This window comes from Saccopteryx leptura, chromosome 13 (genome assembly GCF_036850995.1).
Source record: "Saccopteryx leptura isolate mSacLep1 chromosome 13, mSacLep1_pri_phased_curated, whole genome shotgun sequence".
Lineage (NCBI taxonomy): Eukaryota > Metazoa > Chordata > Mammalia > Chiroptera > Emballonuridae > Saccopteryx > Saccopteryx leptura.
In genome coordinates, this window is record NC_089515.1 from 41,999,618 (window position 1) to 42,022,021 (window position 22,404).

Consider the following 22,404-nt stretch of genomic DNA (forward strand, 5'->3'; position numbering starts at 1 on the left):
CTCAGTGGCAGAGCGTTGGCCTGGCGTGCAGGAGTCCCGGGTTCGATTCCCGGCCAGGGCACACAGGAGAAGCGCCCATCTGCTTCTCCACCCCTCCCTCTCTCCTCCCTCTCTGTCTCTCTCTTCCCCTCCCGCAGCCAAGGCTCCATTGGAGCAAAAGTTTGCCTGGGCGCTGAGGATGGCTTCTTGGCCTCTGCCTCAGGCGCTAGAATGGCTCTGGTTGCAACAGAGCGACGCCCCCAGATGGGCAGAGCATCACCCCCTGGTGGGCGTGCCGGGTGGATCCCGGTCGGGCGCATGCAGGAGTCTGTCTGACTGCCTCCCCGTTTCCAACTTCAGAAAAATGCAAAAAAAAAAAATAATAATAAAGGTGGTCGGGGAACCCAGTGGTTGGACAGGTGACACCAGCTACCCCTTTGACAGAAGCTATGAACAAATTTCCTTACACTATTTGTGAATAAAACGTTGCACCAACTCCCATTTGGGGGAGCAGGGGAAGGCTGTATATGATGCTTGGAATTGTGATGCCCCTCTGGGCCAGGCCTTCCCTCGTCTGGGCCATGCGTGGGAGCCCAGTGGGTGGTCTCTGTCAGGCCTTGACTCACTGAGGGACACACAGATGAGCCCCCCACAGGGAAGCACTGTCCAGCTCCTCTCTCCATCACAGACTGCCCGATCTGGAGCTCACGGGGGGCCGACGGCCCTGGGTGCCACCAGACTGATCCTCATCTGGCTCAGTCGAGAGCAGAGAGGCTGGTGGAGCAGGCCTGGGAGACACGACGAGGCCTGGTCTGCTGTGATAGAAACAGAGCGGTCCGCCCAGATGGTCAGATCAAATGTCCGGCTGAATTCCTGCCACGCTAGTCTTATCGCATTCCTGACATCGTCCACGTGGGTAACTGGATCAAATAAGCTTTTACTGGAAGCACAAATCAATGGAGAAAGGAAAGATTGTTCCCTAAAACTGTGCTGGGATAACAGGCTAGTCAGTGGAGGGTGAAACAGAGTTAGTATCGCTCGCTGCACCATAAACAGAAATAAATTCCCGATAGGTCCAGGAGCTTACAAATCAATCCAGAGGACCACCAGAAGACTCCAGTCCTGTGTACCCGATCATCAAGATCAAGAAGTAAATGATCGGCAGATTGGTCTACATGAAAATATCTCACATATGTTACAAAAATAACCAAAAAGGAAGAGGGGGAGAGAGAACCAGTAAGGTATGTAAAGAGACCAGGTGTATTGATGAGAAGTATCATGAATTCTCCATAAACAAGCATAATGATCTGAATAGACAGTGCTAAAAAGAAAATAATAATAATTAATTAAGCAAACATATAAGCAAGTCTTTAACTTTATTAGTCATGCAGGAAATACAAACTTAAATACTCGGGTATGATTTTTCACCTACTAAAATGATTTTCCAAACTTGAAGAGTAATCTATTGCTCTGAAAATAGCATTATGCCGTTTGTGGTGGTGTTGTGGTCTGCATCAAGAATCAGGATAGTGTCCATATATTATACTTTGACCCACATAATTTCAGCTTCAGGGATAAATTCAGCCTACAGCAATCACTCTAGCTTTAGTTAAAACATATATACAAAATGGTCACTTAAAAAAATGTAAGTAGTGCCCTGGCCAGATGGTTTGATTGGTCAGAGCAACGCCCCAGAGTTCAGATTACCTGTTCAATCCCCCGTCATGGCACATCCAGGAACAGATGTTTCTGTCTCTCTCCTGCTCTCTCCCTTCTCCTATCTAAAGTCAATAAAATAATCTTTATATATATATATATATATATATATATATATATATATATTTTTTTTTTTTTTTTTTTTTTTTTTTTTTTTGTATTTTTCTGAAGTTGGAAATGGGGAGGCAGTCAGACAGACTCCCGCATGCGCCTGACCGAGATCCACTGGCATGCCCACCAGGGGGCGATGCTCGGCCCCTCTGGGGCGTCGCTCTGTTGCAACCAGAGCCATTCTAGCACCTGAGGCAGAGGCCACAGAGCCATCCTCAGTGCCCAGGCCAACTTTGCTCCAATGGAGCCTTGGCTGCGGGAGGGGAAGAGAGAGACAGAGAGGAAGGAGAGGGGGAGGGGTGGAGAAGCAGATGGGCGCTTCTCCTGTGTGCCCTGGCCGGGAATCGAACCCGGGACTCCTGCATGCCAGGCCAACGCTCTACCACTGAGCCAACCGGCCAGGGCTATTTTTTTAATGTAAGTACTAAAACTTTAGAAATGAATTGACTGTCCTTTCACAGGAAATAGAAAGATGATTTTGAAAATTGAGGTGGCTCTGGTCATTTGGCTCAGTGGACAGAGTGTTGGCCCAGCATAAGGATGTCCCGGGTTCAACACACAGGCCAGGGCACACAGGAGAAGCACCCGTCTCGTTCTCTTCTTCTCCCTCTCCACCTTCTCTCCCTCTTCCCCTCTCACTGCCAGAGGCTTGCTTGATTCAAGCGTTGGCCCTGGGCACTGAGGAGCACTCCAGCAGAGCATCGGCCCCAGACGGGGATTGCTGGGTAGATTCCACTCAGGGCACATGCAGGAGTCTGTCGATCTCCCCTCCTCTCCTTAAAAAACAAAAAAACAAAACTGAGCAAAAGCCTTAACGTGCTTATGTACAAGGCAAAATGATATCTCAACTTCTCCCATTTGCAACAGCCACAGGTCACTGCTCACCACTCCCCAGGCAGCTCTGGCCATTCTCAGCATGCTGGGCCCGTGAGGAGCAGGGACTCTTGTCAGCCTGGTCTTGTAAGACTTCTGTGGGCAACACTCACTCCAAAGCCTTGCCACGTCTGACTTTGTCCACACACCCCGGCCACACCAAACCCTTCAACGGACCAAGTGGTCCAAAGAGCCCTTCTCCAACCAACAAGTTCTTCCTATGTTTTGTCATGTGCACATCAAGCATTCAGCCCCCCAGGTACAATGGGGTTATCTCACTTTTCTGTCCCCCTCTGTGCCTTGTACGGATACAGAACATCTCAGTATTCTCATTCATTCACATGACCGCCCTGCGCCTCAACTTCTCAGATAGGAGCACACATGGAGGTGGGGGTTGCATGCTCCGTGTCTGGTGCAGAGAGGTTGATTAATAAGTGTTTGCTGGATAAACCGGCTAAGCAAACACAGTGCCCCGTGGTTTTATTGATTCACCTGGCGCTGACTCCAAGATTCCAGACCCTGTGTGTTTCTCAGTAAACAGGTCAGGCTGACAAATGCTTGGGTGGCTTCTCAGACATAGCAGTGGGACCAGAGCACACACTCAAAGCCCTGTGATAAGAGCTTCTCGTCCAGAATACCTTTGGTCTGCTCCCGGCAGACTCCTTTTGAGTATGTCTTGGGTTTCAAGTTCTCCATCCAGGCAACTGAGGATGAAAAACGGACCCACGGAGGGTATGCATTAGCGGCTCTGAACTGTGCGGCAGCCCTATCCCTTTACAAAGCCTTCTGCGGTGCTGAGAGCAACCAGCAAAGAGAGGCTGATCCGAATCTCTGTTGAAAACCTCACTCGGTCTGCATCAATGTTGTTTAAAAAGGACTGTGGGAAAAGGCATCTCTTTATGGAAATACTTCCTGGTACAATCTGTCTGTAATTGCAATAACTTGCAAAATGGAACTGAAGTTATTTGGTCCCCTATGCTCAGTTACAGATCATTGCTGCACACTTGATAGCCTTCCAATGTAATTGACTTTTTTTTTTTATTCATTTTAGAGAGGAGAGGGAGGGAGAGAGAGAGAGAGGAGAGACAGAGAGAGAGAAGTGGGGGAGGAGCTAGAAGCATCAACTCCCATATGTGCCTTGACCAGGCAAGCCCAGGGTTTCGAACCGGCGACCTCAGCATTTCCAGGTCGACGCTTTATCCACTGCGCCACCACAGGTCAGGCGTAAGTGACTTTTTAAAGCGATGAATCCCAGTTGAAAAGAGGCAGGGTTTCCGGCCTGGCCGTGCCGCTTGTGTCCTAAGTGCGTATCTTCACCCCAGCCTGCTACAGTCTTCCTCCTGTCCACTGCGGCACGGCCCCCAAGCCTGCGACTTTCCCTGGACAGTTCCCTCTCGCTCACCCTGCACTCAAGCCATCTTTGTTTATGGTGTCTCCTGAACACCAGTGAGCTCCATCATGCCTGTCCATCTGCACTGGCATCACTCCAGCTCACCATCACAGCACCCCCAGCCCAGCACCAGGGCCTCCTCTGCCTCTTCCTATGCTGACCAACCTCTGCCCAATCCTCCCCCCCACCACACACACACACAGAAAGTCATCTGAGAGCAGCCAGAGGGATCCTTTATTAACAATAAAAACCAGACACTCTAACTCCCTTGCTTAAAACTGTTTAGTGACTCCCACTGCTTCTGGGATGAAGGTCACAGTCTTTTTTCTTTTTAGAGAAAGAGAGAGAGAGAGGGACAGACAGACAGAGATGTAGAGATGTAAAGCATCAAATCAGAGTTCTGGCACTTTAGTTGTTCATTGATTGATTGCTTTCTTATATGTGCCTTGACGGGGGTGCAGAGCACTCCAGCCAAGCCAGTGACCCCTTGCTCAAGCCAGTGATCTTATGCTCAAGCCAGCAACCTTGGGCTCAATCCAGCAACCATGGGATCATGGTCTATGATCCTATACTCAAGCTGGCGACCCCCTGCTCAAGCCAGATGAGCCCGCACTCAAGCCAGTGACCTCGGGTTTCGAACCTGGGTCCTCAGCATCCCAGGTCAATGCCCTATCCACTGCGTCAAGCAAAGATCGCCGTCTTAGTTGTGGTTTGGAAGATGCTGCGTGGTCTCGCCTGTGCCCCTCGCCCCATCTACCATCCTGTCCTGCCTGGCCCCGCCCTTTACTGTCCCTGCCCCAGATGAGCTGCTCATCTCATTACCGACCCCTGAGACATTCCCATCCACTCCAGTCTTCCCAGCTCGGCTCTGCCCACATGTCGCTTCCCCAGATCGGACTTCCCTCCCAACTCCTCCATCTCCACCTCCACCACCAACCTCCCCACCCCAGATCCCCTGACTAGTCTCTCTCCGGGCACCTTTCTACACACACTCAAGGGTAACACTCGTGTGAATAAAACAGTAATTACTGCCATTTCAGGACTGTGTTCAGAGGTGCCCAGTAACACTCAGGGTGTGTTATCCAGTCAGTCTACTAATTAATACTTAGCCCAGAATTCCCCCAACACGTGTTCACAGAATGAGTCTCACGGGTCCCCCTGGGAAAGTAGAATGAGCTTCTCCGGAAGGAGGCCCTTGAGAAGGGCTGTCACCCCGGTTCCCCTTGAAGGTTTAGGAAGCACACTGGTTTGTAACGATGTTGAGAAGGAAGGCTGCTCAGCGCGGGGGAACCCAGCGTGTCCCAAACTCACCTGACTTCAGAATACCTGTGTACAGCCCCAGGCGGCACTGCCCTGAGAAACGCATTTTTAGGAAATGCTTGTCTGAGCTCGGTTGTCAAAACCATAATTAGCGATACATTGTTCTAATCTGGTGGGTAATCCGACCTGTGGGAAACCCAGCGGTGATCGAGTTCACCGCTACCCTTTACTCTGGGTTCCGGACGGATGCCGCTGTGGACTGTTGACGGCGCGTGGAGTCGTCCTGTGACAAGTAAACAAGGAACTTTGCCCGCGCTGGCTTCACACACCCGCACCAGTGACGAGCTGCCCAACGGCTCCCAGAGCTGGCCGAGCAGAAGTGGAAACACAGTTCTCCGCGACAGCAATAGGGTTTTCCAGCTGCAACAGCCAAGCTGGGCCAGCAGGCTACACCCTCCAGATGTCACCGTCACACGGACCTGTCAGGACCCACCGCCGCTCTGCACACTCGCTCACTCAGTGTCCTGTCCATTTCTAATTCCTTTCCTTGCCTCCCCCCCCCCACCAGAGGCCCCGAGGTACAGGTCTATCGTGAGGTTTGAGTGAGTGAATCTGGCCAATGCGCTTACAAAGGCAGGTGGTATACAGCAGAGTTAGGAGATGTTGGGGGGGAGCTCTTCTTCCAAAGTAACATTCACTCACAAACGGTGTTAAGTACCAACTCAGCTCTGGAGACGCAGACGCAAGCAAAGCAGGCCCTGTTTCTGCACCTGTGGGCACTGAGCTGGGCCCATGCTGGACCCCGGACACACTCTTCCTCCGGAGCAGGCGCTGGGGACATTCGGGCAGTGACTGCAGGACTGGCTGCGGCCCGAAGATTCCCAAAGTTTGAAAATTTGAAAACTCCCCCCAGGTTACAGTATTTCCTCTACTTAACACACATCCTAACCTGATCATTGTGTCAACAGAGGGGAGACGTGCCGTCTTGTTCACTTCATATATACCAGGTCACAACACTGAGAGGTTTGCCCTGTATCATCCTCGGAATAATATACAACCATACATGAGGGGATGAATAAACAACCATGGCACAGAGAGGTGAAGTAACTAATTCAAAGTCACACAGCTAATCGGTGGGGGAGGCAGACTTGCAGTGAGGTCTGGGGAGCTTCAAAGCCTATATGACCCTTTCTAGTTTATTACGCCAACTCGATTATTCTACCAACCAAGGAAAATACAAGCTAAAGAGCCTAGACATTATGAGGAAGGGGTATGGAAGGCAGCTTATTTTGCAATGGCAAAACAGAAGGTAGCCCTCTCTGAAGTCCTCGGCTCCTATTTCTCCATTAGTCTGGTTAGAACCATCTTAGAGATATCAGTGACCTGAACCTTCATGAATGTGTTTCTGTTGAATGGCAGAGCCCAAGGCCTCAGTCACCTCTCTCCTCCAACCACTTGATGGCCACTCTTAGACCTGCTTTAGGGCCAAGTGCAGTTCTGGGCACAGGGGTAGAACTAAGAGAATATCTGTGGATCAATTTAGTTTGTTAAATTACATTGTAAGTGGCCCTGGCCGGTTAGCTTAGTCAGTTAAAAGTATTGTCCAGAAATAAGGTTGCGGGTTCAATCCCTGGTCAGGGCACACACGGGAAGCAACAAAAAAAACCATGACTGAGTGGAACAATGAATGTTTCCCTTCCCCCTCTCCTCTCCTCTCCTTCCCTTCAGCTCTCTGTCTTTCTAAAATCAATGAAAGTTAAGCCCTGGCCGGATAGCTCTGGAGCGTCATCTCAGAGCATGTGCCCGGTCAGGGCACACACAGGAGCAGCTTGATGTTCTTGACTCTCTCTCTCTCTCTCTCTCTCTCTCTCTCCCCACACACACACACACACACAAAATTACATTATAAATTATTACAATTGGCCCTGGCCGGCTGGCTCAGTGGTAGAGCGTCGGCCTGGCGTGCAGAAGTCCCGGGTTCGATTCCCGACCAGGGCACACAGGAGAAGCGCCCATCTGCTTCTCCACCCCTTCCCCTCTCCTTCCTCTCTGTCTCTCTCTTCCCCTCCCGCAGCCAAGGCTCCATTGGAGCAAAGATGGCCCGGGCGCTGGGGATGGCTCCTTGGCCTCTGCCCCAGGCGCTAGAGTGGCTTTGGTCTCGACAGAGCGACGCCCCGGAGGGGCAGAGCATCGTCCCCTGGTGGGCGTGCCGAGTGGATCCTGGTCGGGCACATGCGGGAGTCTGTCTGACTGTCTCTCCCCGTTTCCAGCTTCAGAAAAATACAAAAAAAAATAAATTATTACAATTACCATGCGGAAAAGAGATAACACTATGAATGGCAGACTGGACAGCCTCAGAACCTCTATTTCATCCAGTTAAGCATTTCCACAATTTGAACAGGACCAGCATGCTTCACAGTGATAACTTGCCTTTCCAAAGGTGAGCCTCCCATGAAAGTTCTGTCCCTGCATCCCACTGTCTGTCCACGACCTTGACTGTAGTCAGTCAAACAAAGCAGCTCAGAACTTGCCCCAAAACTCGGCACACAGGCCACAGGGTGAAGACGTGGACGCTCCTGACCCCACAGTGAGACTGGACACGGAAGTGGGGCTATGTCCGTCTGCAGGGATAACCCCAAGAGGTCAGGATTATGAGTCTCAGAAACATTTCCTTGAAGACTTGGACCTCTACCTGCAGAGACTCAGGCTGGCAGAGACTCGGACCACCAGGTCCCTGAAATGTTTCCAATTTAATGCTGTCCCTCATGCCGTCCATGTCCGATTGCCCTGCTGCCAGGGACCCACTTGGTTCTGTGCAGTTCTTATGGCTCTGTGGGCCCCAACAGCCACCTTCTCAAGTGAGAGCTCTTATTCTGGAATGGACTTCCTGTCCGGAACATCATCCTTAGGACTAAGGAACGCAAGTCCAGCTCAAGCCACCTGCCAGCCGGAACAATGGCCTAATAATGTCCACCAACTAAATGGCCAAACTTGCTAATGAGCTTTTCAGGACCACGCCCACCTGCCCCTACCTTTATGATCTCATTTCTAGCCCCAGGGAACTCCTAGACCCTTCCCTCAAATGTCCATTTTCTGGATTCTTGGAGCTTCTTCTTTCCTTCCTGACCCTCCCTCCTCTGGCCAGCAAATGGTTTTCTCCTTCAAGAGCCAATCATATATCCCTCCCTCCACGACACCTGTCTTTCCCCAGCAGAGCTATTACCATCAATCTGTAGCGTTTCCATATTGTTCGCACCTTTCCTACAGCGCGGCTCTAGGTAACTGAGTGTCCGTCTGTCACCCCTACTGGACCGTGAGCTCCTCCATCGCAGGGAGGTGCAGCGGAGCCACGCGTGTGAGTCCCAGAGGTCCAGAATCAGCAAATTGACAGTGAACGTGTTTGGGCTACAACGACTCTCAAACTGCTTCACTATAAATGGTAATACTCCCACAAACACACTTCCTCAAAATTCAAGAATCAAGCAATGTCTGCCATTATTCAGAGCCCAGCCCAGGGGTCCCCAAACTACGGCCCGCGAGCCGCACGTGGCCCCCTGAGGCCGTTTATCCGGCCCCCCGCCGCACACCCGGAAGGGGCACCTCTTTCATTGGTGGTCAGTGAGAGGAGCATAGTTCCCATTGAAATACTGGTCAGTTTGTTGATTTAAGTTTACTTGTTCTCTATTTTAAATATTGTATTCGTTCCCATTTTGTTTTTTTTTTTTTACTTTAAAATAAGATATGTGCAGTGTGCATAGGGATTTGTTCATAGTTTTTTTATAGTCCGGCCCTCCAATGGTCTGAGGGACAGTGAACTGGCCCCCTGTGTAAAAAGTTTGGGGACCCCTGGCCCAGCCCTTTCTTTGGACTCACAGAGACCTGGGGTCTCAGTCCCAACTCGGTCACCTCTCGCCGAGCAGCCCCGGGTAGACGACATCGCGAATTCTCCGCTGATGCCTTGCTCAGCTCCGAGTTGTCACGAAGATTACGTGACCTCAGGGTGCCTGAGCTTAGTAAGTGCTCAGTAAGCACTGGACAGAAAGGTTTCAGATGGAAATAACCGCAGGGCCACTGGAGCACAGACCTCGGAGAAGGCGACGGGCAGGCTGTGGTTTCGTTCGATTGCCACAGCAGAACACACAAGAGTCGGCATCACTCCACTGAGAGGTGCGCCGGCTCGGGGGGCTGGGGGGCTCAGAGGCAGGACTCGTGCATTTATGGATCTAATAAATATGTGAGTACCTACTGTGTGCTCATCCTTGGAAATAAAATAGAACATGAAGGGGTCCCTGTGTCTGAGCCCCAAGGGGTCCGTCCTGAATGAAGAAATGACTCTGTCTAGTACTGGGACGTGGCTGAGATTGGCAGCGACACCATGCCCCACACCGAGAAAACTCCAGCCGCCTGCCTAACCAAAGGGCCCTGCGGACCAGACACATGCCATTCGAAGTGCGGCTCTCCCCCTGTGTCTTCCCCTGACCTTGGAGAGGTGATGTCCTCAAACAACCTCAGCAGAGCCCAAGCTCAAGTTCAGGCTTATTAAGCAAAATTGAATCAAAGCATCTTTTTTTTTTTTTTTTTTTTTTCCCCCGGCATGTTTAAAATAGCTTCATATTTGGAGTAACTGCATATGGGGATGTTTAAAGTAAAAATGAAGTTCGTTCCATGGCCATTCTCAGAAAAATCCCAAGATATGTATATATGTTACCATTTGTAACAACATTACCCAATGATTTTAAAATTTAAAACAGATTTAAGCCCTCTCTCAGCCACCTGGAAGGCGCATGCACATACACAGCCCACAGTTATGTGGTCAGAGGAGTCTCTGAGCCTCTTCGAAGCTGTGAACCAGACACCACTGAGCCGGCTGTGCTGTTTTGTTTTCACAAAAATCACTTAAATGAGAAGAAATTTTTGCACATGGATGTTCCAAAGGCAAACATCCTACAACGGCTTTCTCTTTCGAAATCAGGAACTGAATTGAGAAATCTGGTGAACTCAGTGCCTTACAAAGTCACAGACAGAGTGACACATCAGCCCAGCAGAATTAGCAAAACATTCTACTATGGAAAACCACAATTCCTTCTCTCTCCACAGAGTAAGGGAAGCCGGGGAAAGGGAAGATAGTGGCTTCAGACCACGTGGTAGTCTACACAGAATTTGAGCTCGTGTCTATACCGCCAGCTCAAATCCACAGCTAGAGCCAGAGCCCCGAGGGGCCTTGGGCATCCCCAAAAGCTGTTTGCTGTCTCTGACATGGATGGATCTCTACATCAGGAAAAGACAGGAGCAGAGCCAGCCCCAATGCTAAGGGAAGTGCCCCTTCTGCCCAGCAGGAACCCTGGAGGGGGTGCTCACCAGGGTAGGGGATCAAGGGTGAGGCAAGGGTGCGAAATTTAAGAGAGCACCAAAACCCTCAGCCATCAAATATACAGGTGGTATTGCAATGCAGTATTTGAAATTCAAAATCCATGCAAAAACTCCATAGTGAACCACACATAAAAATTTTGATTAAAGCCAGGATCGGTCTAAGCAACTTTTCCTTTTGCCTCCAGTGACTACACATTTACTGTGCCTCATAAAAGGCTGTCAAGCCACACAGCTGTGAGCAGAGGCTCAGCTGCAAGCATTAGGTGGGCAAAGCTCCGGGCTGGCCGAAGGGGGGGAGGGGCGCGGGGGCACAGTAACAGCTTAGCAATGTTGGAGAAAAACAACCTTTTGCTGAGTAACGCGGAAATGGATCTGAAACATATGGATTGAATTCCTCCGAAAATAAACATAATTTTTAAGGGAAAGGAAAAGTACTTAGCCACGATGTTTGAGGTTTTCCTGAACCTTTGGAAAATGAGCACACGAGAAGATCGCTCAGCGACGGCTCACACAGTCAGCTTTGAGCTAGGCTCGTCGCAAACCGCCTGTTTGCTTTTCAAATTTTTTAATGGTTTGCTCAAATCAATCCCCCCCACCCCACTCACTCCTTGTGAGGTTCACTCCTGTTTTTTCTTTACAGGAAGGAGACGGCTTAGGATATCCACTGTCTACCTGGGAAGGTGTGGAGACCCAGGACGTGAGGGGCTAGAGGAAAGCATGCTGGGAAGAGCCCTAGAGAGAAGGCAGAGGAGTGATGTACTAGACTAGGAGCTGGACAGACACCCAACGTGACATCCTTCACCTGTGCCCACAAGCCACCCATCTGCAGACACCACCACCCTGTCACGGAGGGCGGGCAGGCGGGCATGCAACATGGTGAGTGGATGCAGTCCACACCCCAGACCGTTCCGTAATATTGAAGGAATGAACCAGGGTCACCTGTGCCAACAGGTCAGGGTGACCGAGGAGCCAGCCTGAGTCCAGCCCTAGGAAGCAGGAAGAGGCTGAATTCCCATGGTTTGGGAGTCAAGCTCCAAGCTCACAGTGTTCCAGTTTCTATGACGACAGGGATGGATGCAAAGCCTCCTGGATGTGAGGCAGATGCCCCCAGATGGTGACACTGCCTATCACCCACCAGCATCCAGCCTCCCTGACACCACCCAGCTCAACAGGGAAACCTTTGCCCCTTGGCCTCCTGCCACGCCCACCGGACTTCCTCCAGAGCTGGCGCTGTTTCCTACACTCCCTAGACTGGACGAGCCTCACTTTCAACACCTTAAACCAGTCAGATGCTTACGTTTTAGCGCTGGCTGTGCCCGGGGCTTCTTCCCAACCCTTGCTAAGGACTAGGTCCACCCAGTATGAGGGTGGGGCTCCTTTTGGGCGTTGTCCCCTTCCCATATCAACTTCCTCCTTTATAGGAAGGAGCCTTGTAACAGGCAGAGGACCCTCACTTCACCCTCGCCCTCCACCAGCCGAGTCTGACATTCCCACATGCCTGGCCTACCGTCCTGTTTCAAACACCACTTTCAAAATCATTCCGCACTCAGGTTGGGCTGCTTTGCATCAGGGGAAAGGGCTACGGGGCTGGATAGAATCTGTCAAGTCTTCCAACCTGGAAATAAGCTATTTTATTTTTTCTTGCCAGCTTTAATAGAATCTGAAAAATCGTGGGAGATTAGACAAGATTGATTGACAAAGTTGAAAATAAAAAGTCTATTTTTCCCTGGCTGGGTAGCTCAGTCGGTTGGGCAAACTCATTAGTCAACAGAGCCAAATATCAACAGTACAACGATTGAAATTTCTTTGGAGAGCCAAATTTTTTAAACTTAAAATATCTGGGTAGGTACATTCCTTATCGAGGTAGCGCCCGCACGTGGTATTTTGTGGAAGAGCCACACTCAAGGGGCCAAAGAGCTGCACGCGGCTCGCGAGCCAGCAGATTGCCGACCAAGGAGAGTGTCGTGCTGTTAGGCCAAAGCTGTAGGTTCGATCCTCAGTCAGGGCGAGCACATGCAACAGCCAATCAATCAATACATAGATAAGTGGGACAACACATTGATGTGGTTTTTTTTTCTCTAATCAATAAATTTAAAACAAAAAACTTTTAAGCCCGTTTCTGCGAGCTCACAGTTCGGCTCGCCTCCTCTGGGTTCAGCTGCAGTGTGAGTTTTCGGAACCAGCGCCCGCTGCATGTCCTGTCCCACGAGCCACCCCGTAACCCGGTATTTGTTCGATCATCACACACAGGGTCATTCTGGTTTCACGTCATGGAAAATGGTTTTCACAAAATCCAGCAAGACAGGAGAACATGAAGAAGACAGAGCAAGACAAAACAACCGGAAAAACAAGGTAACAGTTACTCTGACTACCGAAAGCAAAAGGAAATGAGCCAGGAGAGAGGTTTTCAAACGGTGCCCCTGGGAGCCCACAGAGCTCTGTGTAATCCCTTGAGGGGCCTTGAGACAGAAACCCAGACCCTACTCCCAGCCCTGCCACGATCTGGTCTTACTAATTGGATTTAGTAAGATTTTGTTAGGAAAAAAAAAACATTTTATGGTTAAAGTATTCTTAAACCACTGGGCTAAGAAGTTAAAGGAACCCAGAGACCAATAGCTGCTTAGAAGGATTCTCTCTTCTGCAGGGTGGAGGCCAAGGTCAAGGTCTGGGAGGTAAGGAGCTTTGTATACCTGAGAGATTTAGGTCTGTCTGTGCTTCTAGATTTCCCCCCATGGCCTTGTCTCTGTATGAAATGCCTTCTGAACTCCGATTCCCTCACCCTATCTATGTCTCGCCAGAAAATTCCTGTAAACTGTTAACTGTTCCAGGTCACCTCATGCCCCTTCTCAGGTAAGCTCCCGGGGAGGGTCTCTGGCTCCCCCTTGCCCCGGAAGGCCCCCTGCCCACCACGCATCCTGACCCATCTGTCTTAGCCTCGTCACACGGCATGGCAACTGCTGACATAGGTGACTGTCCCCAGATGACCATCAGCTCTGGGGGGCAACACCATTCATTCACTCCATTCCGCCTCCCCAGCGGTTAACACAGAACCAGACCAAAACACAGCGGTCAATTTCTCCTTTGCTTCTAGATGTGACAGCAGGTGACACCACGCGCGCTTGCACACCTGCCCAAGGGCTGACCAGAGTACACCTATGACGACCAGCTCCCACCACAGGAATGCCATGGGGGAGAGGGGCGGGTAACTGCTGAGCTTTCAGTATCGTTTTCAGGTTAAAGAAAAAAAAATGTTGTGATTTTTAGAGTCAAAGAAAGTTGTTTAAATGTAAACAGGCATTCTCGGTATCAGCAGGCAGAGAAAGATGAAATCCCCAAGTGATCTCTTAATACCACGGACACTGCACTCAAATGCTTGGCCAGGCAGAGATAAACCACCATGTGCACACTGATCCCGAGAGCTTCGGGAAATTTATGATGACAGGGAAAAGGAGAACTCAAGGGGGTCCCAGAATATCTAGCATGCTGATAAGACAGCTTAAGAGCGACAAACAATTATGTCCAAGAATCTGAAGAGCCGTGATAAGGTCATTAGGAGGACACAGGCCAGCTGGGCCCCATCCACTCGGTCACCAGAAGCCACTCTGAAAAGAGCTTAGAGTCACAGAAAGTGAGCAAGGATGAAGGAACGCTCACCTGGGCCCGTTAGAAATGCAAGGGCCCGGGCCCTGTACCAGATCTGCCCAATCATTATAACTGGCATTTTAACAGGCTCCCTTGGGACCCCAGGAAAGCCAAGCAGTGAGGCTGGCCTTGTAGCCCTCCAGCCCCCCACCCCCCCCCATCCCCATCCCCTTGATGTCTAGAAATGGAAAAGGCAGAGCTCCCATGGACAGCTGAGAGAAAGAAACACACAGGGTTTTCCAAAGCAGTTGTCTGGTCAAAGCACTTTAAACCCAAGTGATATCTAAATCTGTCACGTGGCTGCCCTTTCAGGAGATTCCAAGATAACGCCTCAGCAGTTTCCCAAAGCGAGGAGCCAGGCTGTCCGGAGCTGGAGAGAGGGAAGCTGCTCTGAGTGAGCCCCGGGGAGGCAGCCTGCCTGCAGCCCCAGGACTCAGCCCCCCTGGGAGGAAAGGGTGCAGCTGCATTGCTGGAGCCACGCTGAGCCTAGAGGTGGTGGCTCCTCTCCCTCGGGGGGTGGGGCGGATTGTGTTTCCCAGCACCCAGGAAACCAAGCAGAAAGCCAATGTATATTTGATGACATTTCTCTGCAGGCAGCCTCCCTTCAGAAAATCCAAGTTTCAACACAGCCTGACACCAGAACACACAGGGGAAGAGTAAAGGATCGAGGGACCTACAGAGAAGCCAGGGAAGAGTCGGCTGGGGCAAAGAGGTGCTGGTATTCATCAGAGTCACTGTGGTAGCCACCGCACCCTTACCCAATTTAACACAGTTTCAATGGGCCCGGCTCTTGGGAAAAGAAGTTCAGGGCCCAGTTGAACATGTGGCAAAAGCAGTTCAAAGGAAATCTAACCAGATACAAGACAGTAAGCCTGTGACCCTGCCTATTCGCTGTTCAAAGGAAGCTGAGCTGTCTCCATATAATGGCCAAAGCCAAGCAGAGGTGCTAACTGAGCGTCCCTCCGACGAGATCAGACGCCTGGGTATCAGCCATCCCACGAGAAGAGAGATGAAGCCTGTGTGGTTTGTGGGAATGCGTCTTCTGGCTGCAACCCATGCACATGACATTGTTCCTTCAGGCACCAACCACATACATGCTTGCTTGCATTTCTCTTTTGAGCTATAACTACCAATGCACAATGCATTTTTCCTGTACAATCGTGCTGCTCCGCCGATACCACCAAAGGGGCTAAAAGGGGTTGCTTATAAACGGGAGCTTCGAGGGAGCCTGAGAGTAACTGCTTCCCCATGCATCCCGCTGCCGTCCCTACTGAATGGGTGGCCACCTCTTGCCATCCCATTGGCCTGTCCCAGGGACAGGGATGCTGCTGCTACAGACAGAATGCCAGAGGACCCACAGGTCACCTGTTTCTACCCTCATAGCCCTGCAGGGCAAGAGTTATATATAGTTCAGCACATGTCCTACCAGAACCAGAGACACATGGAAATCCCAAGAAGACAGCCGGGACTTCGAGATCGGCCAGGGCCCATGCCCTCCTGCTCCAGTCACACTGCCGGGTGGGTGACAGTCACCGGAAGACTCCCAGGGTCCATGAGCTGCGTCCTGTGCGTCCACTACCTTCAGCTGGAGGAAGCTGAGGTTACTTCTGGTCTTCTGAAGAAAGAATAAATTAAAATCTAGTATCCGAATGTGAAATGTGCAGAATCACACACATACACATACCTCCCACATTACTTTATATATATATATATATATATATATATATATATATATATATATATAGATATATATTCATTTTAGAGAGGAGAGAGAGAGAGAGAGGAGAAAGAGACGAGGGGAGGAGCTGGAAGCATCAACTCCCATATGTGCCTTGACCAGGCAAGCCCAGGGTTTCGAACCGGCGATCTCAGCATTTCCAGGTCGACGCTTTATCCACTGCGCCACCACAGGTCAGGCCACATTACTTTTTGGAATAAAAATAATATAACTGTAAGATTGGGCCCATTATAACTCCATTATCGAAACTTCTGTGGTGTGTCACACACTAGTGATTTCTACTCAATAGGAGACTTAGAAAAAATGTTGAAATCCAGCTGAGACCACACATGTGGCCAGCGCTCCAGGCACAGTGTCTCCACCAGGATCTCACAGCTAAGCAAGGCTCAAGCATGAAGGAATGACCACTGAGGGGCTCTCTGTGAACCCTCACTCCCCCCTGCTGTCACCCAGAAGTGGGGTTATGGGGCCACCCCCATCAATACCCAAGAGGACCTCATTCCTATCAGGACAAGGAAGCCACTTGGAAGGTCCCACATTCTTCTGAGAGAAGGATCAGAAAAAATGGCTCATCAGAACCAGAGGGCTGTGAGGATATTTTGAAAATGACTTACTTCATCTTGCCTCCAAGTGGTACAGGTGGGAAAAACAGGCGACTGACTGGTCTCACAAAAATTCTTCCATTTATCTTTGGACTAGAATTTTTTGGCATTGGGATTGACTTCAGCACTCTCGCCAGTCCCATCCAGGTCTCGAACATGAAGAGGAGACGGAGTACCTGTGAGACAATCACTAGGTGAGGAGAGAGAGAGCAGAGGACCGGCGAGCCTAAGTCAAAAGAAAGGTACAACTGTCTAAAATACTCCTGTAATCACAACCGTTCTAAGAGCTTTCTCTGTGCTCAGCACTGAGCCGAGAGCTGTAACTGAGCCACTTAATTCTCATTAGCAACTCAGCAAGGTTGGTAGTGCCGTCTCCAGCTTACGGATGAGGAAACACACACACAGAGCTTAAGTGGCTTTCGAAAAGTCACACACGCTGTCTCAAGAAGGAGAAACCCAGTCACTTTTACTCTCCATGGGCCTTCATCAGTCACACACAGAAGCAGGCCTGAATTTCTTGCATTTTTTAATGGGGGACTTCACGCTTCTGCGTATGTGGAGACACAAAAGAAGAGCCTCAACTGACGTCATCTTTTATCAAAGGAGATACAGGTTTCATTCACACAGATTAAGCCCTACAGGTTCTCCCACTTATTCCTAAACCACCAACTAGAAAAATCAAATGCTCCCTGAAGAGGGAACCATTGGAAGCTTCTTTCAGAGTGTTGAGCAGTTTGGAGAAAACAGGATCAGAAAATAGGATAGCTGCTTGTGCAAACGCACCCAGACATTCTGTATAAACTTGTTCTAGTTGACTTTTCTCCAGTCTGTCACTGTAACTGTAAATCTAGCATATGCTCCCAATACTTTATTCACTAAATAATGTAATAAAACAAAACATGACCCTATGACACGCATAGAAAGCAGTTTGAGCCAGTCAGTCACGATAGTGACTCTGGCTTTATGTCACTGCCTCTCTGTCAGATGTACTAGAGGCCCGGTAGAGACACCGTACTGGAGGTCCTATACAGACCCCAGCTGCAAGCTGAGCTAGGACCTGGTCACAAACCACACACACACGCTCTCTTTCTTCTCTTGAGGGCTCACCCGTTCTGGGAACAGGATATCGGGGGCTCCTGCAGACTAACTGTCCCTCTTCTCCTGCTCTGCGCCCTAAGCGTTGAGCCGGGGAGGGAAGCGCGCGACTTCCCTGAGACCCAGGGCCACAGACCCAGCACTGAGGAAGCGGCTGGGAGCTGTCCATGGTGGCGCCGCGCCTGGGCACGCACAGCCGCGGGCTCCCCACCCCCGGGCGCGCCCAGGCTTCTCTCTCTCCAGACCGCCGGAATGGAGAGAATCGCTCCAGGCTCACCATCTCCGGGATGGGGCTACAGCCAGGCACTGGCTCACACATCAAAAGGTTAGTTCAAAAGGCAGTTCTCACCTGTGGGTAGCATTGGCTGCCGGAAGCAGGACTCAGGACCTCAAATCCGGCTGCTGGCGGCACGTAGTGTTGGACCCTTGGTCACAGAGGGCGCTGAGAGCGAGTCTGCGGCTGAGGACCTCGGTGCACTGAGCTCCTTTCTCAAGAGCACACGCGTCCCGCCTGTCCATTCCAGAATGTCTCTGGCCCTCGTTCCCAGAGCGGCGAGCTGGAGACCTGGCCACGGAACTGGCCTGCGCTCCGCCAGGTCCCTGCCTTTCCTCCCAACCTAATTTGACCTTTCTTGGAGCCAATATCCCTTGCCAGGAACCTCTGAACCCTCTCTTCCAGATATGCCAGGTTTGGAGTCCCAGTCTAAACATCGGCAGGGGCCCTCCTGTCATCTAACGTTCAATTATCTCCACCCGTTCCGCGCTAGCGCCACGCTGGGTGCCTAGCGCTGTCCGGGAGGCGGAGGGGGAACCAGAGAGAAGACCGGCTGAGAACCAGCGGTGGAGCGCAGACCTGTTTCCAGGCGCGCGCCCGCCCACTGTGCGCAGCGCAAGAGGCTCCCGGTCGGCCGGCGGGACTCTGCAACCTGACGCTCGGAGCAGGCCCTCCGCGGAGGGCTCTGTCCCAGGCGCAAGCCCTGTGAGACATCCAGAAGCGGGGACTAGAAGGAAAGCAGGGATCTGCCCCCCGCTGGATGCGTTCCAGGGACACTGGTGCCCTGGCACCTGCCGCTCGCAAAGGATCACACAGTCGCAGAGGAATCTCACAGAGGACAGTGACAGGGGCATGTGCGGTGACAGATGCGTGGACAGACAGGCAGACGGACAGAGGTGGGCGGCACAGCACGGAGTGGACAGACAGAAGCCGATGCTGGGTAACGTTTTCCCTGCGACGAGGGGAGCTGCCAGATCCCCGTTCTTCCCTCCCCTCCGAGGCTGGGCAGTCAGCGCAGCCAGGCGCGCCGGGCTGGCCCCCTTACCTCCCAGTCGGCAGCCCCGGCGGTGCCACACCTCCCAAACCAGTAGCGCAGGGGCCAGTGCGTCTGTTTGGCAGCAAACCGCCGGGCCGTGAGCTCCTGGGCATGGGCAGGCGGAGCGGTGGTTGGTTTGGGAAAGCGGGGTTCAGGCCCTGCCGTGCTGCCCAAGCTGGTTGGCTCACCAGGGACGGTTCGACCTCCCGGCGCTGCGCTCGACTCACGCTCTCCGCTGCGCGCCAGCACCGTGGCTTTATAGCCGTGGCGCGGGAAGGCAAGCTCCTCCCCCGGCCCAGACGCCCAGCCACCAACCCGCCCCCGCCGGGAGCTCCCGCCTGCCCGAGTGGGGCGGGGGCCTGCGCCCCGGCCGGAGGCAGGCTCGCAGAGAAAGCACCGCAGCCGCCGGGTGAGGGCGCTGGAGCTCTGGACTTGGAGCCGCGGCTGTGGTGCCCAGAGCGCCCGTTCCGGGGCTCCAGGGTGAGGGCAGCCGTGCACGGGCATAAACCCCCACACGTGCCGGTGGCTTCCCAGGGGAGAAGGCCACCGAGGAGAGAAGAAAGGCTTGCCACAGAATCACCAGAAGATGGGGTCCAGGGCTTTTAAATCTCACAACCTTTTTTTTTTTTTTTGGTAACTTAGGAAACAGTGGCCTTAGAAAGAGACCCTGGTGTAGAGACCTAGCAGTTCCTCCCAAGAAGCAATTGGTTGGCTTTCAGTCAGAGACTTTAGATTGAAACGGGGTCAGACATGCCAGTTATGTGACTGTGGACAAGGATGTTATTAACCTTCCTCAGCCTCAGTTTCCTCCTTAGGAAAATGGGTTGTACAGCTTTCTGGCAGGATTGAAGGGAGGATTTAAAAGAGGTTGCGATCGGCCCTGGCCAGCTGCTCAGTGGGTTAGAGCGTTCCTCGGGAAACACCAAGGCTGAGAGCACAAACGGGAAGCCACCAGTGAACGCACAATTAAGGGGAACAAGAAATGAATGCTTCTCTTACCCCTCCCCCTCCCATTGCTCTAAAATCAATCAATAACAATAGTAAAAGGTCATCATAGTAGGGGTACCTAGGGCACAGTAAGTGCTCAGTAAGTTAGAATCCTTCCTGTATGTGGGGAGGGCTTTGTGCCCCTCTACCTGGACAGACCAAGATCCTCAAGGGTCAAAGAAGGCATGACTGACTGCTCTATCTATTCCTTGCAGAGGATACAGGACTGCTGGCAAGAGCCCCTACCAGGCCCCCAGGGCACCTGAAGTTCCTTCTCAACTCTGCCTCTTCACTTGCTGTGCGCCCCAGGGCCACCTCCTTGGCCCCTCTTGGGTCTCTCTTTGTTGTCTGTAAAACGGGGCTCTGATACCAGTTCTCCATCCCTCCTTCACTTTTTTTGCAGCTTACAACTCAACCCCTTCACCTAGTTACTTGGTTACCTGGAGTTCCCCCCAAAATACACCTTTCCGCCTTCCTTCCAGCCAGTGCCCTGTACGAGCCAACCCTGCAGGAAGGTCTGCCTTCCGAGCGGCACAGCCGTGCCGCTGAGCCCAGGCTGGCGGACAGTCAGACAGAGGCTGCTCGCTGGAGTCTGTGTCCAGGTCTCCCAGGCTGGGGAAGAACCCTGGCTGCCTGACTCACCCACAGCAGCCCACAGGCCCCTCCAGGCGTGGCCTGGAGAGCTCACGGGGGTCAGTGATCAGGGTTCTCAGCTCCTTCCTCAACTTCTCCAGAGAGAACGAGCTGTGTGCGGCCACCGTTCTCCCTCCCCAGCCTTCTTTCCCAGCAAATGTAGAGAGTTATGGGACAAAGAAGGGGCACATATTCCATACGTGCCCCTTCTTTGTCCCATAACTCTCTTAGTTCCTTTCCTTTCTTTAGTAGGTGCCCCCAGATGCCAGACCCACAGACACTTGGGGGGATGCTGAGCAGTTGGCCCCAGTGAAGAAAGGTCAGCCTTTGGCTCGGCCTTTCCTTGGCGCATCGAGAGCCGCCCGCGGGGCTTCCCCTCTCCCTTCGGAGGAGAGTAGGTTGGAGGCCTGTGGGGCCCCGAGAGCTCTGGTGAGAGGCCTGCTCCACAGGCATCCGAGAGATGATACGGTAACAAAGGGCTCCAGTCTGGTGATGAGCTCTGAGAGGTGCTTCGTCATGTTTTCTCACAGCACAGAAATGCCTGGCACATTCCTCTGGCGTCCAGCTTGCTTTATCTCAGGCCCGAGCCCCAGGGAAAAGAGCAATGCTGATGAATTGCAGACGGGCTCCACGCGTCTCCAGCCAGACTCCTCCGCCGAGCTCCACACAGTGCTCCCAACTCAGCACCCGGTGATGGACGGGCTGTGACGGGTCATTCTTTTGTGGATGGCTGCTGACAGCATCACTCTGGCCCAATGACGACCCGAACTGTCCGTCCATCACAGATCTTGCTCTTAAAAGAGCAGATCCAAGAGCTCGCCGATCTATTCAGAATCGGCAGTGTCCAGGTAGAGAGGAAAATGTTCTCACAGGTGTGGCATCACCCAGAAGAACCTGCTCTTCCTCCATGGGCATTGCTTGCAGCCCCTTCTCCACGCCCTTGTTCGATAAAGAAGCTGCCTGCTCATGGCTCCCACAAGCTGCCCAAGCCCTGCATTCCCAAATCGAGGTCAGTCTCTTAGCTCAGGAGTCACCACACTCTACCTGCTGACCAGCAAAGCCAGCCGCCTGCCCTATAAGTAGCCTGCCTGCAAAGTTTGAATGGCTGGCCACACTGTGTCTCCATCCTCCAAGCCTCCAGATCTGGTTTTCCCAGGAAAACATCAGGAAAGCCAGAGGAGATGAGGTGGTCGGGCATAGAGATGTGGAAAGCAACATGCAGCTGGTCGACGGGGCAAGAGGACCCCACAAAAACATAAAACCTCAGGCATCACAATCTTAAGAGGCTCACCAATTATTATGAGGACATTTAAAAATTCTACCAACAGGGGTCGCGCTTGCACACTGAGCCTGAAGTTGGCATCTGACAAGGGAACTTCCCGGCCCCTGCGCTGGGGGCCAGACTTCCAGGACGAATAAATTGGTCTGTTCCTGTTTTTTCTTTTTTTGGATGCAGATGTGGTTGCCCAGCCAAGGAGACCAGTCCTCAGTTTTTCTGGTGAGTGGACTTCTGCGCTGGAATTTGGGACAGAAAGTCCTAGAACACTGGCCAACCAGTAGAAGCTTTAAAAATGGATTTCTACATCTTCCCGTTCAAACTCATCATCACCAATGAGAAAAAACATTCTTTTCTTGGGTTTTTTTTATATCTAAAATACATGTAAACATATGTGTGAGGTTTTTGTGTCGTGAACTCTT

General features: G+C 51.8%; 1 protein-coding gene across 5 annotated transcripts in view; it reads right to left on the reverse strand.

The window, feature by feature from the left end:
• CEMIP (cell migration inducing hyaluronidase 1) overlaps positions 1 to 19,311 on the reverse strand; it is a 154,138-nt gene extending 134,827 nt beyond the window's left edge. For 2 of the 5 annotated variants that reach the window (XM_066354582.1, XM_066354579.1), the window contains exons 1-3: positions 18,126 to 19,288; positions 16,694 to 16,857; positions 15,768 to 15,956 (exon numbers count right to left, since the gene is read on the reverse strand). Coding sequence is in view for 1 of the 5 variants with exons in the window: in XM_066354578.1 (XP_066210675.1) it covers positions 19,096 to 19,199 (104 nt within the window). In the remaining 4 variants the exon portion in view is untranslated. Of the gene's footprint in view, positions 1 to 15,767; positions 15,957 to 16,693; positions 16,858 to 18,125 lie in introns of all 5 variants that reach the window. The other 3 variants (XM_066354581.1, XM_066354580.1, XM_066354578.1) reach the window with 3 other exon arrangements.
• Between the last annotated feature and the right edge of the window lie 3,093 nt (positions 19,312 to 22,404).